Source organism: Centroberyx affinis, unplaced genomic scaffold, assembly GCF_046629955.1.
Source record: "Centroberyx affinis isolate AG114_WGS23_722 - 3 ecotype Tasmania unplaced genomic scaffold, CSIRO-AGI_Caff_v1 ptg000759l_1, whole genome shotgun sequence".
In the NCBI taxonomy this organism is placed as follows: Eukaryota; Metazoa; Chordata; class Actinopteri; order Beryciformes; family Berycidae; genus Centroberyx; species Centroberyx affinis.
The window spans coordinates 185,161-201,086 of NW_027279371.1; the positions used below are offsets into that span (position 1 = coordinate 185,161).

The 15,926-nt window shown below is 39.8% G+C and overlaps 2 protein-coding genes across 2 annotated transcripts; both read left to right on the forward strand.

The window, feature by feature from the left end:
- Positions 1-5,654: 5,654 nt before the first annotated feature.
- Positions 5,655-6,344, forward strand: LOC139644614 (protein rapunzel-like). Its single transcript, XM_071520046.1, has one exon. The coding sequence runs from the start codon at positions 5,655-5,657 to the stop codon at positions 6,342-6,344; it is 690 nt and encodes a 229-aa protein (XP_071376147.1).
- A 7,127-nt stretch (positions 6,345-13,471) lies between these two features.
- LOC139644615 (uncharacterized) lies at positions 13,472-14,647 on the forward strand. Its single transcript, XM_071520048.1, has one exon. It carries the CDS (start codon positions 13,472-13,474, stop codon positions 14,645-14,647), a length of 1,176 nt encoding a protein of 391 aa, XP_071376149.1.
- The last annotated feature ends 1,279 nt before the right edge of the window (positions 14,648-15,926 follow it).

Here is a 15,926-nt window from a genome sequence, read left to right on the forward strand (position 1 = left end):
AATCCGTATCCGGCCAGGTAGGGATCACAGTGATCCACCCTGCCTGTGTTTTGAAATACTCAGATAAAGTCAGCAGGATCATGACTGAGAAAAGGAGGATTTCATTATCCGGATTATTCTGATCCAGATTACAAGTTTTGAAATACTGGGCCCTGAGGATCTGCACCGCCTTTTGCTAGCTCAATGCCAAGACCATCAAGGATGCTCCCCCGCTGACCCATCAAGCCGACTGTCTTGCCGCTTTAGATGGGAATGCCCTGCCCTCTGACATCAGGGTAGAGGTCTTCACAGGTCCAAAATGATGGACCCGAACCCTAATGGACCCGGGAAATTCGTTCTGAGATCCGATTGGACCCGATCATTTTTAAAAATATATATATACCGACCTGTTTTTGCCCGAGATATTACAGACCCGACCGCATGTCCGAGAGGAGAGAGACCCGAGACCCATCCGTTTTATGGACCCGACAAACCCGGTAATTAAAATTGCTAAATGCCGTTCTACTGCTAAAAACGTTTATCATGTTGGATACAACATATGCCTAATAAAAGGAGATCAAAATAACAGCCAAGTTTCCGACTTGCCAAGTTGTGCCGTTCTACAGTTTGTCCAGTAGATGACAGTGAGACTCCATAATGGAATCTAGCAGCTACTTGGCTATATAGGCTAAGTGACAAGGAAATTAAATTGCATGTTAAATGGATGATTAAAACAATAGTTTATAGCTTATTTTTCACCTCAGTGAAGAAGGTATCCATCTTGCGCCTTTCCTCCACTCCAACTCGCTGGCGCTGATCACGGGTCTTCTCGGATCCACGCGGGTATTACACATAATGATAAACCGACCCGGGACCTGCGGTAATAGAATGGGACCCGACCCGGACCCGATTGACCATAATAAATCGTGGACCCGAACCCGTACGGGTCCCGGGTCGGGTTTCGGATCCTAGGGTCCGTGTAGACCTGTGAAGACCTCTACATCAGGGTTTTACAACATCCCCATCCATGAGTCTGACAGGCAGTACACAGCCTTCACAACACCCTTAGGCCTGTATGAGTACAACACGCTCCCCCAAAGCCTGTGCAACAGTTCAGCATCCTTCATGCGCATGATGTTCAGCACTTTTCCAGCCTCCTTTGTTGCCTGGATGGCCTGCTCGTTTTTCCGCAAGTCTGTGAAGTTCCTGGGTCATGTACTGGACAGTAGTAGTGTCTCAGTCAACCAGGAGAAGGTGAGTCTCAAGCTTCAAGAAGGAGACTCTTATGAACGCCAACAGTTGCACTCCATCTCAGCGGAAAGTCAGATCCGTCCTTGAAATGGTTCTTTATTATCATATTATTATTCCTGAAGTCCCTCTTTTCCGTGACAGCGGGCCGGAAATAGACCGTTAAGGGTGCTGGTGGCTGTAAGAGGGCTGGAACATTCCATGAGCGGACACCACTGGACTGGAATCCTGCCTGTAATTAACAATTTGAGGATCTGAAGAGTGCTCTCCTCAACAGTGCTGCTGGGCCACCCAGACTTTGACAGGCCTTTCATCCTTTCCACCAGTGCTTTCCTTGATGGTCTGGACACAGTCTTATCCCAAGTCCGTGCTTGGGATAGAGACAGGCCCTACAAGCAAGCAAGAGATACAGCCACGCACTCTCCCTTTTGCTCTAGCCATCCCAATGAACAGGTAAGACACTGCATGGGTAAGTTTATATAACGAATGTAGTAATTTGGGGAAAATACGGTCAGGTGAAAAGGTTGGGGAGAAACCTTTTCACACGTGGACAATTATGATGAGACAACAGAACAAATAAGACAAAGACAAACATGATGAAGCATAAAATGGGAATTTGGCAGCTGGGGCAGAACCCTTGTCCACTGCCAGGTAAAAGACAGGTGTCTGTCTTTTAATCTCTGAGTGATATGTGTTTGTAGTGCAGGCATGCCAATCCATAACTGACAGTAAGCAAGGTGTGGGAGACAAGGGGATAATGAGCACACTCACAGTCTATCTTCCCTCTGCGTTGCCAGTGCTTTAAGTCTATCAGCCCAATTTAACTCTGACACCATTGTCCTATGGGAAAAACACCAGCTCAGTCAACCATGTCACCCATGATTTTTTGTCCACTGAACTACAGTGAAGAGTTTCTGTGTCCTGCCCAGTTGTTGCTGCTAGCGTCTCCCATTCATTTAACTACTCTATTGTGTCAACACGCCTTAGTCGAGTGCTACTATCGCTGCTGCTCGGGAGCTATCACTTCCCTCCATAGAAACACATAGAAAGGAGGTTGGTGCTGAAAGGCTCAAGTGCTGAATGTAAGTTTGTCATGCTCAAGGAGAGATAGCTGTTAACTCCTTCATTGTTGAAAACTGCAACCAGCCAAGGACAAAAAAAAATAATTTCCTGGTTCAGACACACTGATCCACATTCAATTTTCATTTCACATTTTCCTCAAAATCTATAAGTTATTGCAGCAATTGGTGCCAGTATAAGCAAAATCAAATGCATTTTATGTGAAATGATAAACCATTCACCAGCACAAAATACATAGATGGCTTCCTGTACGTGAACCACATCTCTTTTGTTTCAGCAATCATCTCTATCAATGTCCGTTACTCACTTTGACAACATAGGACAAGGCTCCTGTGTGAGCCTGAAGAAAAAAAAAAATTTAGCCAAAGATACTACAACTCTCCTCTATCACTTACCAGCAGTGTTGCTACAGACTGCGATCATAATCATTGGTTTACATACATACTATCTTAGTGCAGCTTGATTTGAGTGCAGCGTTCGATACCATTGATCATTCCATCTTGTTGGAGAGCCTAAAACAATGGGTTGGTATCTCTGGAACCGCTCTGCAATGGTTCTCCTTCTACCTCTCAAACGGGTTTTTCTCTGTGTCCATTGGTGACCGTGTCTCATCATCTGCTCCTCTGTCTTGCGGGGTTCCTCAGGGATCCCATTTTATTTTCATTTTACATGCTTCCCCTTGGACACATAACAAATAACTTAAGGAACATGTCCTACCATTGCTATGCAGATGATATGTCACGGGGAGGTGTGGTGAGGACCCAAACGCAGGACAGCGAGGCAGGTTGTGATCAAACCCCAGGACTGGGTGTTTAATTGAACAGATAGCAGGTGACACAGGAAATCCAAAAACACGAGCTCTACACAAACTGACACAAACATAACACAATACAGAACAATGAACCGACAAAGACTGACTGGGGAAACAAGACTAATATACACATGGGGTGATTACAAATGAGGTACAGGTGTGTGGGAGCAGGAGCTGGGGGAGAGAGGGAGCCACACCCACGCTACACACTGACAGACAAACCAGGAGGCGGAGACACAAGGGAGGCAGGGAACACAGAAGGAAACACACAGGCAGGTCATGGCCGAACCATGACATGATACGCAGTTGTACTTGTTTTGTTAAGCCAAATGATTTTAGCAATTTGAACATTCTGCATGATTGTTTGGCTGCCATTAAGGATTGGATGTCTCTCAATTTCCTCCAACTAAACTCAGAGAAAACAGAGATTCTGGTTATTGCTCCCGATCACTTTGCTACAGATATTATTCAGTGTATAGGTTCTCTTGCGAATAACATAAAACCCTCATCTAGAAATCTAGGTGTTTTTTTTACCCATACCTGAATTTTAACTTACATGCAAAAAAACTGGTTCAATCCTGCTTTCTCCAACTCCGTAACATAAAAATTAAATCAGTCCTCTCAGCTAAGGATATGGAAACACTTATACATGCTCTTATTTCCTCACGTTTAGATTACTGCAACTCCCTCTTTACGTGCCTCAGTGAATCTGCTGTGTCCAGGCTGCAGCTTGTTCAAAATGCAGCCGCAAGGCTCCTGACCAGGACCAGTCGCAGGTCTCATATCACCCCCATACTGGCCTCCTTACACTGGCTGACAGTGCGACAGAGGATTCATTTTAAAGTACTTCTGATCACATTTAAAGCTTTGCGAGGCCTGGCTCCTACCTATATTTCAGAATTGTTGAAGCCACACACCACAGCAAGGCCACTCAGGTCCTCAGACCAAGGGCTCTTACTTGTCCAGCGATCCAAACTGAAAACAAGAGGTGACCGTGCCTTTTCAGTTCTAGCTCCAACGCTATGGAATCGCCTCCCTCTATAACACATAGAGGGGTCTAACCATAGAGGGGTCTCTGCCAGTCTAACACAGACTGGCAGATTCAGTTTCTCTTTTTAAATCACTTCTTAAAACCCATTTATTTAAACAGGCATTTTATTAATGTTAATTTTACTGGGTTTTATCATTTTATTTTCATGTTACTATAGACTGTTACACTACACTACTACTGTTACACTGCACTTGTCTGTGCATTTTTTTTTTTGTTGTTGCCCTTTTTTCATTTAGCCTATCTGTTTTAATTCTGTTTGTTTGGTTGTCTCTTGCCTCGTTTTATTTATTTGTTTGTTTGTTTGGTTGTTTTTTAACCTGCCTCTTGTTTTATTTCCTGTTGTTAAGCACTTTGTAACTCTTGTTTTGAAAAGTGCTATATAAATAAAGTGTTACTTTATTATGTTGACTTATTCCCTGAATCTTACCTAAATGCTTATCATTTGTTCCATGGCACTGCCATAAAATGTTTATCATGTTAGATTATTCTCTGAAACTGCCATAAAATACTGATTCTCTGTGGTTATCAAAACAACTATTCTCACCATAAAGAACTGAAATAATCAACTTACAATGAATTCATAGCTACTGTTGAGCTATGAACTCATTGTTAGTTGCTCTGCAGAAGAGTATCAGCTGATTGGCAGCAAAATGAAATCTATATAATCTATATCATTGGGTTGATTTTGCTTTTAGTCTTTGTGCTGTTTATTGAACAGCTGAGTAGTAATGTCAGCTGCATGACAGCTGTCAATCAATTTATTCAAGCCTGCTCCTCAGACTGCAACAATGGATATTTGTTCAGTATGGTTTTTTTTATGGTTGTCCAATTAGTTCTTCAGACACCACTCGGGTTCTGATTCTGATCAAAGACACTCAGACCTAAACTTCACAATACAAAACAGTACGCTTTTGTCATTCTAATGATTCCTTGAATATGTGTAAGTATGAGTATGCATAAGAATTTGTAGAAACTGTGTGTACTGATTTGCTCTAACAACAGAAGGATGTATCTCAGCCAATCAGGCATGGATAAAAGAACCACACGCAACCAATCAGATTCATTAATATTTTTGAGTCACTCCCACGTCCTGCTGTTATAAAGCAAGAGCCAGGGGGTTGTTGTGGTACAAAGTGGGGTGAAGTGGCTGAGATTGCTGCAACCAAAAGGAAATACACGGTCTGCTGACTACTTTATACAAGGTAAGACAATTAATTATACACAAAGTAGTTTACTCCAAGGTCCTTAACTTGACTGAGCAGGAAATAGTTTTCAATATCTTGCTTTTACAGTATAATATTTGAATTGATGTTAGAGCTAAGTTCCTGAATAATAGTGACCATCCTCAATCTTTTGTAATCTAGTGCCTGTATGTACATGATAGTTAAATAGATACAGCCTTGGTAATTGTGATAACAAAATATGGCTTATTTTTTTTTGCTTTTTTTTTAAGTTCTACAGTGAGATTGACTTGCAACATCAGTCATGGTTGACACAGAACAGGTCAAAAAGGCAGTGGTCTTCTTCCTTACAGGAATGGAGAAAGTTTCCTCTTTTGCTGAAACCATCAGTCCACTCTGCACCATCATCACTGTCTTCATGAAGGTGTTAAAGGAAGGACTAAAGGATGACCTGGCAATCGCAGAATATAAAAAGGTTGACGAAGACTTCAGTGCCATCCATACCAAACTGGACACCATCTCTCAGACCAACCAGAAGTTACTGACAGAGATAAAGCTGGATGAAGTGAAGGTGACCTACGGAAAGCATGAAAACTACATCAAACTGCAGTACACTGCTTTCATTGAAATGGTGGAGAAGATCAAGAAGAACCCTGATGACTCCCAAAAGTACATGGAGGAGTTCAAAGTCATGGATAAATATGAATTGGAAAAAGGTCTAAAAGTCTTTTACAGGGGCATATGTGAGGAGCCAGGTTTCGGAAGACCGTTGTTGGATGTGTACTTTGAGCACTGCGATGGAAACAAAACCATCATGGAAACCAGATGCTCCCATATCATTAATCTCTTCAACATGGGTCTCATGGCACTGATGGCACGCACGGCTATCAAGGGGGGTGACAAAAATGAAGTCGAGAAGAAATGGGGAAGAATGGTGAAAGAAATGAAAGATGAGATGATGGTTTGGCTGGAAAAGTGCAATAGACCAAACTGAATCTGAAGCGTTTCCAAATGTTGTGCAAGGGTATAATTTGCTTATTGTTTGAATGAGACAGTAAAAGGCTGTTTGAGCATTAACCTAACATAGCACAAGGTCTAAAAAACAACCAATTATCTTTAGAAAGCCATCAAGTGGTGGACATTATGTTAGTTTTAGTGAAGCATCGTTATACTTTTAATGGGGTAAACAGTGTCTCATTCAGAATTGCAGCACTTATTCTTTAAATGTGTATTTGTGATGTTTGTTGCCAAAACAATGCCTTTCTTTCATTGAATAAATCTTGTTTCAGACTTGGTGAAGTCATTTATTTCTCTAACACAAAATATCCACACAAAAGTTGCCTTACACCCAAATAGCCCTTTTATAATGACAGCCCAAATAAAAAACATGCATTTCAAATGAGGGAACAAAACATTCTCTTAAGAAATTTAAATTAATCTGAAATCTTACTTGGCAGCTTACACTTGCTATAATTTTCTCCTCTATTCCTCCAGTCACATTAGTCATATACTGTCAGATCATCCTTTCTAATGAAAGTTGTTCTGTAGTGCAAGCTACAAATGAAAGTGAAACCATCAGATAATGTCCTCCTCAAATATTTGGACATTTCCAAAAGCTGAGAAAATGAATTACTGATTACAGAAAAACAAGAAATAAAACCAAATGTTATAAAATAAAAAAAAATCACTGATGCCAGTTATCCCCACAGTCACATAAAAAAATCTGAAAACAACCATTGTGAGTGCCTGATAAATATTAGAGAGGATTTTAAGTCCGTCCTCTGCCAGAAATTCAAAATCCAGGATAGCAAGCAATATATATTATTATCTTTATTAACAAAATATATTGCACACCCTCACACAAGAGAAAAATACGGAGCCCCCCTGGGGTCACTTGGAAAAAAACAAATTACGTGGAAAACCCTATCCACGGATCAGAGCCGGCCCCAGGCATAAACAGTTTATGGGCTTCTTTAGGGTCACACACATCTGTGGTCCATCATGGGGCCTCGTAATTCAAGGATTTGAATCCTCTGAGTGTATAGATCTACTGTTGCAGTGAAATCATACAGGAAAGCAAGTTCTCCAGTTATCAATGAATTCAATAGGGAATGTAATAATGAACAGGCTAAGAAAGTAGGCTATAATATTGTTGCTGAATGATACTTATGAAACTGAATTACATTTAGGTTACCCAGGTTTGAGCTCTATACACACATATCCGAGTACACAGGCTTACAATTAACTAGCTAACCTTGCATGATGATTTCTTTTTCTCTTGCTAGATTACACTGTACTGCACTAGACAGTTGTCAACAATTGTATCCCTCTGAGTATGCTTGGAATATTTTTCAGACAACAACAACAACTTTTTGAATGCCTAATAAAAAGTCTATTCCTGGGTTGCATTACTGAGATCACCTGGTTAGACCCTTTCACACCACCAGTTTTACCTTTTACCCAGCTCATTGCTTTGATATGATACGGGCTGTACAGTTTCATCCCATATGTGATGACTGCTGTAAGCAAGGAAATTTGTTTATCAGCTGTGCATGTGTAATGTTTAGTGTTATAGGGCCACAAATTTCTTGTTTAGGGCCACCAAAACCCTGGGGCCGGCCCTGCCACGGATTAGTAAACAGTGCCCTCGGATCACTCGCTCCCCAATCTCCCATCCTCTCTCCCTCAGAAACCCACCATCAAATTAAAACTAAAACACAGAACTTTTATGGTAAAGGTCATAGTAGCCTATTGCATATTCCCTAGCGATACATACAGTATTTACAGTAGTTTTATACTATCAACACAGTTACCTTGTATATTAAACATATAGATATCATTCTCATTTTTTCTAATTTTATACATGAATTTCATCTCATATACTGTTTGACTCCTTTCTCAGTTTAAGGCATTTTTGGTTTGAGCCACATTGTTGTGATTTATCTTTGTACATCGTCTATCTATTCTGAAAAGATATATATTTCTTTCACTAGATAAAGTTAGAGGGATTTCTAAGGATCAAATTATCTAGCTGTATTGACAGTTGTCTCCCATTGATTCCATTGTTTTAACTATTTCATCCCAGGAAACCTTTAAAACAGTACATAAATACAAAATGTGATTATGTCTGATAGAAAATATGTTCAAAGACCATTTTACTAATCTGATGTCCTGTCTAGAACAACTTCACGCTCCTATTCCTCAGTGCGGCGAATCTTCTAAGAAGTTCATCTTCATCCTAATCCTTTTTTCTCCAATCATTTTTTTCTCCAGGATTTTTATTCTAGCGCGAGTAAATGCATAGGCGTTTTTTAACTTTCATCTTGGGGGGGCAAAGGTGAACGATAAAAGGCTATAGCATGGGCTTTTTTCTTTGGCAGATGCTATTAGCACCCAGGTGTCAGTAGCCAACAATGCTATTGTTGGCTACTGCACCCGGGGTGGATAGCCAATGTGGCTATTTACACCCGGGTAATGGCAGAGACAATTTGTACCCGTGTGTCCATAGCCAACCATGCTATTTACACCTGGGTGTATACTATTTTATGATGTTTCATGATCACATCCCAATCCTATTTGCAGCCATTTACATTTACTTTGACTAGTATGGTAAACACACTTTGATTTGGTGAGGTAATGACTTCATTCATCTATAAGTTTCAGGTTTATTACTACAGCCTCTGTATATGCATGTCACTAAAACAAAAAACACCCAGAATACCTAGTATTAGTTATACCTATTGTGAGTCATTTTTTGCATGAACATGGCAAAAGAGCACTATATTCACACTTTGGCCTTGGGCTGGTAGCACAAAACATGCATATCTTGCTGAGCCTTGGAATTATTACTTAATCATGTGTTAAAAAGGCCAGCTAATTGCCATGGTCAGACTGTAATTATGTTCAGGCTGTAGTAAAGGCCCCCTAGTGGACATTTGCAGTTAGGCAGACTTATGGTCATCAAGATTAGGACCCCCCTTTCAGTTGGGCCTTTCATGATGTGGTGGGTGTACTGCGGTGTTCCTGCATGTTCAAGTTGTTATTCCTTGCTTCATCACCTCTACTTTTCAGAGTGTTGTCTGTGCGTGCAGCTAAGTGTAAGTCACTTATTCATTTGTTGTTTATGAGTATTTGTATGAGTCTTTTAGTGTATTCTATTACACTGAGTTGTTATGTTGCTATTAGCTCTATCTCTAGCATAGCATGACTTTGACATTCACAAGCTAACCCTTGCTAAGCTGACTCAATTATTACCATAGTGGTAGCTAAGTGTTTGTTAGCTATTGTGATGATTAGGTTATCCATATTACAGTTTTATCTTGACTTTGAGTTAATTGGAGATAGTTATATGAAGTCATATGAATTGCAAGCATCTCTGTACTGGCTGTAACAGTTAATTCATGTTGCTACGCCTTGATAAATCATTTGCATTCTGTATAGGACACCAATTGAAATCTTGTATTTTATTTCTCGTTTTTGTAGAAACCACACATAACTAACACTTGTAATGGAAAGAGAAGAGGACTGTAACTTTGCATAGGTTCATTAAACTACCCGTCGTAGTGGACACTGTCTCATCGTGTTCTTGCCAGTCAGCATCTGGGACAATTTATACTCTACAAGTCATACTTCAAAACATCATGTATGTCACAAGAACCAATGTATAAAGTCAAGTTCAGGTCATAAAATTCACCTTTGAAACTTTGATAATATATATGTAAATTCTGTTCGTACAGAAGAAAGCATACATCTGCCACAACAGTCTGAAAAAAGGTAGAAGACGAGATACGGAAGTAAAGTTTAGTTTGTTTATTTACAAAATTATATCACAAGGGACAGTTCAAAGAAAGGCTGGAGTGGATTTAATAGGTTCACAGGTTAGGTGTGTCTAATGCAGGTTCACCGAGACCCACCTGTGGAGGTATTTTTCGTGGTGGACCCACCAAATATTTTGTTCAAAAAATAAGCAAAATTACGGTGTTAAAACAGCAAGATAACTAAAGTGAACTAACATTTCACAGACAGACAGACAGACAGACAGACTAACAAATCAGTTCTGTAATTGTGCCCCAATCAGCTGATTTAGGATGTACCCCCTGAGGCTCTCCATGTGCTCCTGCTGGACCATGGCAGGATCGACATCTTTAAGCAGGGCTTCAGCATTCTGAAAGATACAATTTGAAAACATCCAGTGGCTCACAAACCATGCCACTTATAGCATCTATATAATATATATAATGCATTTTAAATTTTTCCTGCTCCACCGTTGTGTGGCTTTAACTCACAAACAAACAAACAGATCTCTTAATAACAAGGCAATTTTAAAATCTGTGCTTTTATAAACAAGCACAGAAGGCCGCAGCTTGAGCCATCCTGCTGTTCAGCAACTGGGACTTTCTGTAAGGTCCATCCATCCAGACACTACCCTGTTGAGGCGTCTCGCTCCTTCGTGAACTTTCTAATTCATAATTAAAAAGACTAACATAAGTGAAACATGTCATTGGCTTTACTGATTTTACACTATCAATAGGAGTAAATATACCTCTAGGAGTCCATGATGTAGACCTGTCACGATTCCACATTTGCAGCAACAAGGAACCAGTGTCCATGTCTGCACACTGGCAGGAAAATCCAGTGATACTCCTCAAAACGCACCTATTCACTCAAACAAAAAATTTGTCTGCATTGTTGGTCCCTTTTTTTGTGGAACCGCCCTTTAATCCAACTAAGGAAGTACTTTCCCTCTGTTCCTTCCCCCCTTGACTTCTTCAAACCAAGTGATGCCCAATCTGTCGCCACACGCCCTGTTGTCAGTGACCTGGAAACATCTGGAGAAGGGAGGGGGAAGGTCAGCGTTCCAGATGAGTTAGTTAGAATGATAACTCCACCTGAAACCAAAACTAAAGAGACATTCATATCAAAATACAGTATATGCTTACCTGTTATATGGGTTGAGTTATTTCATCACAAAATTCCCTCAAGGCTAATTTCATTTATATTACAGTCTACATAAAAAAGGATAAACGTGTGTATGTGTGTGTGTATGTATTTTCATGTCATGAGGGCTCAAAATGGTACAGGAGGAATGGGACAGCACTTTGTGGTATCACGTGTTGCCTTGACGACGTCAGACGTTGATATCGCCCCTCAATTAATCAATTTGTAATTTACTCTTTGTTTGCGCTTTTGTCTAAACAGCATTATTAAGTTAAAATAAAAAAAATAAAAAGATGAATAATGTTAAATAGGCCTGCGTATACGTTTTTCAACATTGCAAGAAAATACATACATATTTGACATACAATATGTCAAATATGAAAAAAAAAAAAAAAAAGATAACAAAAAAGAAACAGTAGGAGGCATGTTGAAAGGCTAATTTCAAGGCTAATTTCATTTATATTACAGTCTACATAAAAAAGGATACACCTGTGTATGTGTGTGTATGTATTTTGCCATTTGTGTGTGTGCTTTACTCTAACAGTCCATTCTACATGTGGTGTTGCATTGAATTATTTTGAATCATATTGATGCTTTATATGGAAAATGGAAAAGAAATATTGTGCTGCAGCACCAGGAGCAGAAATGTTGTCTTAGAAGTTTACTGAGCAATGTTGCCGCATTTCTCTAATTTGTCAGGGTGTATGGTGTCCCTGGATGGGGAGTGTTTACAGGATGTTATCACTCAGTGCCAGCCCCTCATCCCTCTGACTGGGTTTCCATGGAATACTTGAGGAGGGTGGAGGCGTTCCAAAGAGGGAGTGACGAGATATACATATATATAGACAAACATATATATATATCCATTCCAAGGAGCCTGGCACTTAAAGGCAGCTGGACTATTGGACAACTGGTCTGGACCGCACTGGATACTAGTAGCTTGTAAGGTGATTTTTTATTCTGCTCTAATTTGTATTTTTTCCTGACAATGAAATTAAAAATAAACAATATTAAGTTTTGTTTGCTCAGATTGTCTCACCATTACGGCAAGCAGACTTTGAATAGGAGCTGTGGGAACTTGGAGACCTTTGAGGAACTGGTTTTAAAAGAGTGCTCGATCTCCTTTCGACTTGGCTACACCATAAAATGTATTTTGTACTGCTGAAACAGCTGACATTCAAGTGGCATGTCAGAGGTGGAGATGGTATGGTTCACTGTTGTGGTCTTGTTGATGTCTTAGGACTTAAGGTTGTGGTCTCTAAAACAGCTCTGTAGGTTGGTTTTGTCCCCTGGTGAAAGGAAAATACTGGATGGCAAACATGTTATAAGCAGCATTTCTGTTAAATTACTTGAAAAATAATATTTCCAAGCACAAAGATAATTACTGAGCATTTCCTTTCACTGTTATTTTTCTTTAGATTAGAATGTTTTGCTCAAAATTAAAATAAGTCCCAATTGAATTCCAACATGTAATTCCAAATTCCAATTTACAGTTGCACCCTTTTTGTCATTTTCATCAGCTGGTTCACGAAGGAATGTGAACAATTGTTTTTCCTTAGGAAAGCCTGTAAAATTACATCATTGATTTAATCACTGTGGCAATTACTGGTAAACCCAGGTTCTGTGGATGTAGATATAAACCTGTATTTGTTGTTTCATAGCAGATCATTATAAAACAGTATTTTATATGTATTTGGTGATTGGGGTTTCAATCTGTGGAGGGAGGTGTGGTTGTCATTATAGTGCAGAGGTGGGGATTTTCTTCTCTCAGACCTGGTTGTGCCTTTTTCTGAACTGGATATGGGCTCCAGGGAATGAGATATGTGTTCGGTCATGACTATTGTACCAATGCCACCAAGGCTCTAATAGAGTCCCTGTCATTAAATAAGACTCCAAGGGTGAAACTGAAACATGAAACTGGATGCTTTCAAGTGCTGACATGACCTGCCATTTGCTTTATTGTACAGTTATTTGTCAGGAAAGTGTTCCATGAAAAAAATACTTAATGTACATTGGTGTCTCTTGATAGTGGGTTTACCCAAAGTAATAAAAAAATGTTCTAAGATCACATCAAAATGAACTTTACAAGGGTTTTGTGTTTCTTCTTCTTTCAGGCACCAGCATAGTCTCTGGCTGTGGAAATTCCAAGTTTGGATCAACTAGTCTACAACAGATAATCTAAAGATGACCAATTTGTTCCTACAGAACAAGGACAAGATCGAGAAAGGTATGGAGATGATGGGGCAAGCCTCTGAGGTGCTTGCAGCCACTGTAGGCCAGCTTCACCCTCTCTTGGAGGCTGTGTTTAACACCTTTGCCAAGATACTCAAAAACCCAGAAGGGAAAGAGGCTGGCCACCTGACAGATCAATTGGACTTGGTCAAGCAGAAGCTCAATGAAATCCAAGATCAGCATGCTAAAATTGGCCTGGAGCGACAGAGGTCATTGATGAACATGCAGAACTTTGATTACCAACATGAGATCCTCCACCAGTATGACAGTTTCCAGGACTTTGTCACTGCCACTAACCCTCAGGACAAAAAGAAGAAGATGGAGGAGTTCTTCAGCTATTATGAGGACAACAAACGCAACGTCCACTTGGACAGTCTCTACAATGCTGTCACTGGGAAGAACTCAGAAGTCCCCATTCTGGAAACAGTAGTAATCACAGAGCAGAGAAACAGAATGGCAGTTGTGAAGTTTTGTGTCTGGCTGATGAAGCTTTTTGTGAAGGGCATTGTTGTTGTCGTGTACTATGCCATCCAGAAGGACAGAGAAGAGGGGGAGAAAGAGTTGAAAAAGTGGCAGGAACGAATGGAGGATGTGAAGAACCGTGTGACAGCCGCTGTCGTCGAATGTACGGAGAAGTTTGCTGTTCAAGCCGAGCTGGAGATGGAATGTGAGCTTCAGAAGAAACCTGGAAGTGTTGACCTTGACTTCACCAAATCACTCTTGGATTCACTTGTGAAGAAATATGATTGGGTGAATTGGTCCATCAGGGTCTTCAATGACAGGGAGCGCACTTTCTTTTTCAACTGGTTGGTCAGGGAAACCTACCATGGCTGTGCAGGAGGAACTAACTGCTTTGATGTTTTGACCAACAACAACATCAAAGTGGTGTTCTCTTTCTGTATTAAGCCAAAGCCTTTTAACAAGAGTCAGATACAAGAGGAGATTGAGAAGCAGAAGCTGAAGGGAAATATGAAGCATGTGGCCCAGTCTTTCAGGAGCAGCTTCCCCAACTGCCTGGTTCATGCTGTCAGCCATTATAAGGAGGTGGTGGAGACCAACAACTTCCCTGAAGATTGTTACTACTATGGAAAACACAATGGAGCCTACCTATGTATTCACCCTCTGTAGCCTCATACAAGATAGAATGATGACGCAAATGATGGCTGCCTATGGGAAGAAACAAGCTCCAAATACAATCAATGTTTCTAAATCTTAGAGGTATCTTCATTCTAATATAGTAATTATTCATAAATATTTTCTATGCTTGTAATCTGCTCTGTCTGGGGTCTAGATTGTGAATTATTCTCTTACTTACTTGCCTATTTGGCATTCCAGTATTTCAGAGCCATACGTATCCATGCTTCAACTTTATGTTTAGTGTTATGGAAAACATATAGTAATTATTTCCCCAGTGTGTATCACAGTATAAAAAGTTACATTCCACACAATGATTTTGGTGCAACAGAGGGCTGCAGGGCAAATTTCTAATAACTTTAATCCACAATCTTTTGTAATAAACCAAAATATGAATGATTTTGTAAACATTGGTCATCATTTCTCCATTACTAAATGACATTTTGCTGAATTGTAAATATCACAATTATTGAAAATAATTATGCTTGTGGTAAGAAATGTCTGTTCTCTTTGCATTTCTCCATAGAACAAATTCACATTTTCTATAAAAGTAATTATGCTTTAATAACATGATTATTTATCAAAGGGGTGGAGGTTTATCTTTAACAATATGGCCACAGCACCGACCTATTGTGTTCAACAACGTTATTTTCTACCAACCGTCTGACTGGGTGTGTGAGGTATCTTCTTATGTATTTCTATTTTGTTTATGTGTCTTTTTCAAAAATGAGATACTACAGTAATATTCAGGGTTGAGGAGTTTTGTTTGATGGTTTGTCTGTGTCTCACAGTCAAAATTCCTTTATCATAAAGTACACCAAAGCAAAGCATGTAATAAACCTTACAAATAAACCCTGTTTTACACCATTTCATTGAGTGTGTGTTTTGTGAATGATTTTCAGTTGATGAGATACTTGCCTTATTGTGCTGAGATTGTACAGACTGCTTGTTGCAAGGGCCAAACCTCTGACTCTCTAGTTACAGGACTGTCTCTCTAAGAATGAGGGCAACTTGGCCTTGTTTTTCTAAATCACTGGTCAGGCAATGGGTTTTATATCTATATCCATTTTCAGAAAAAACATGAACTGGACTACTACTGAGTAGGCTGTTAAACCAATACCTGCTGTAAGCAACAACTAACTGAAACACTTGAAATATTAAAGAGTACAATGTTGATTTAATGACAATTTTTTGAACGGAGATTCCAAAAAACTGCTTTGAATATCAGTGAATTTTTGAAATTCCATTACCACTAGTCCATACCCGGGGATGC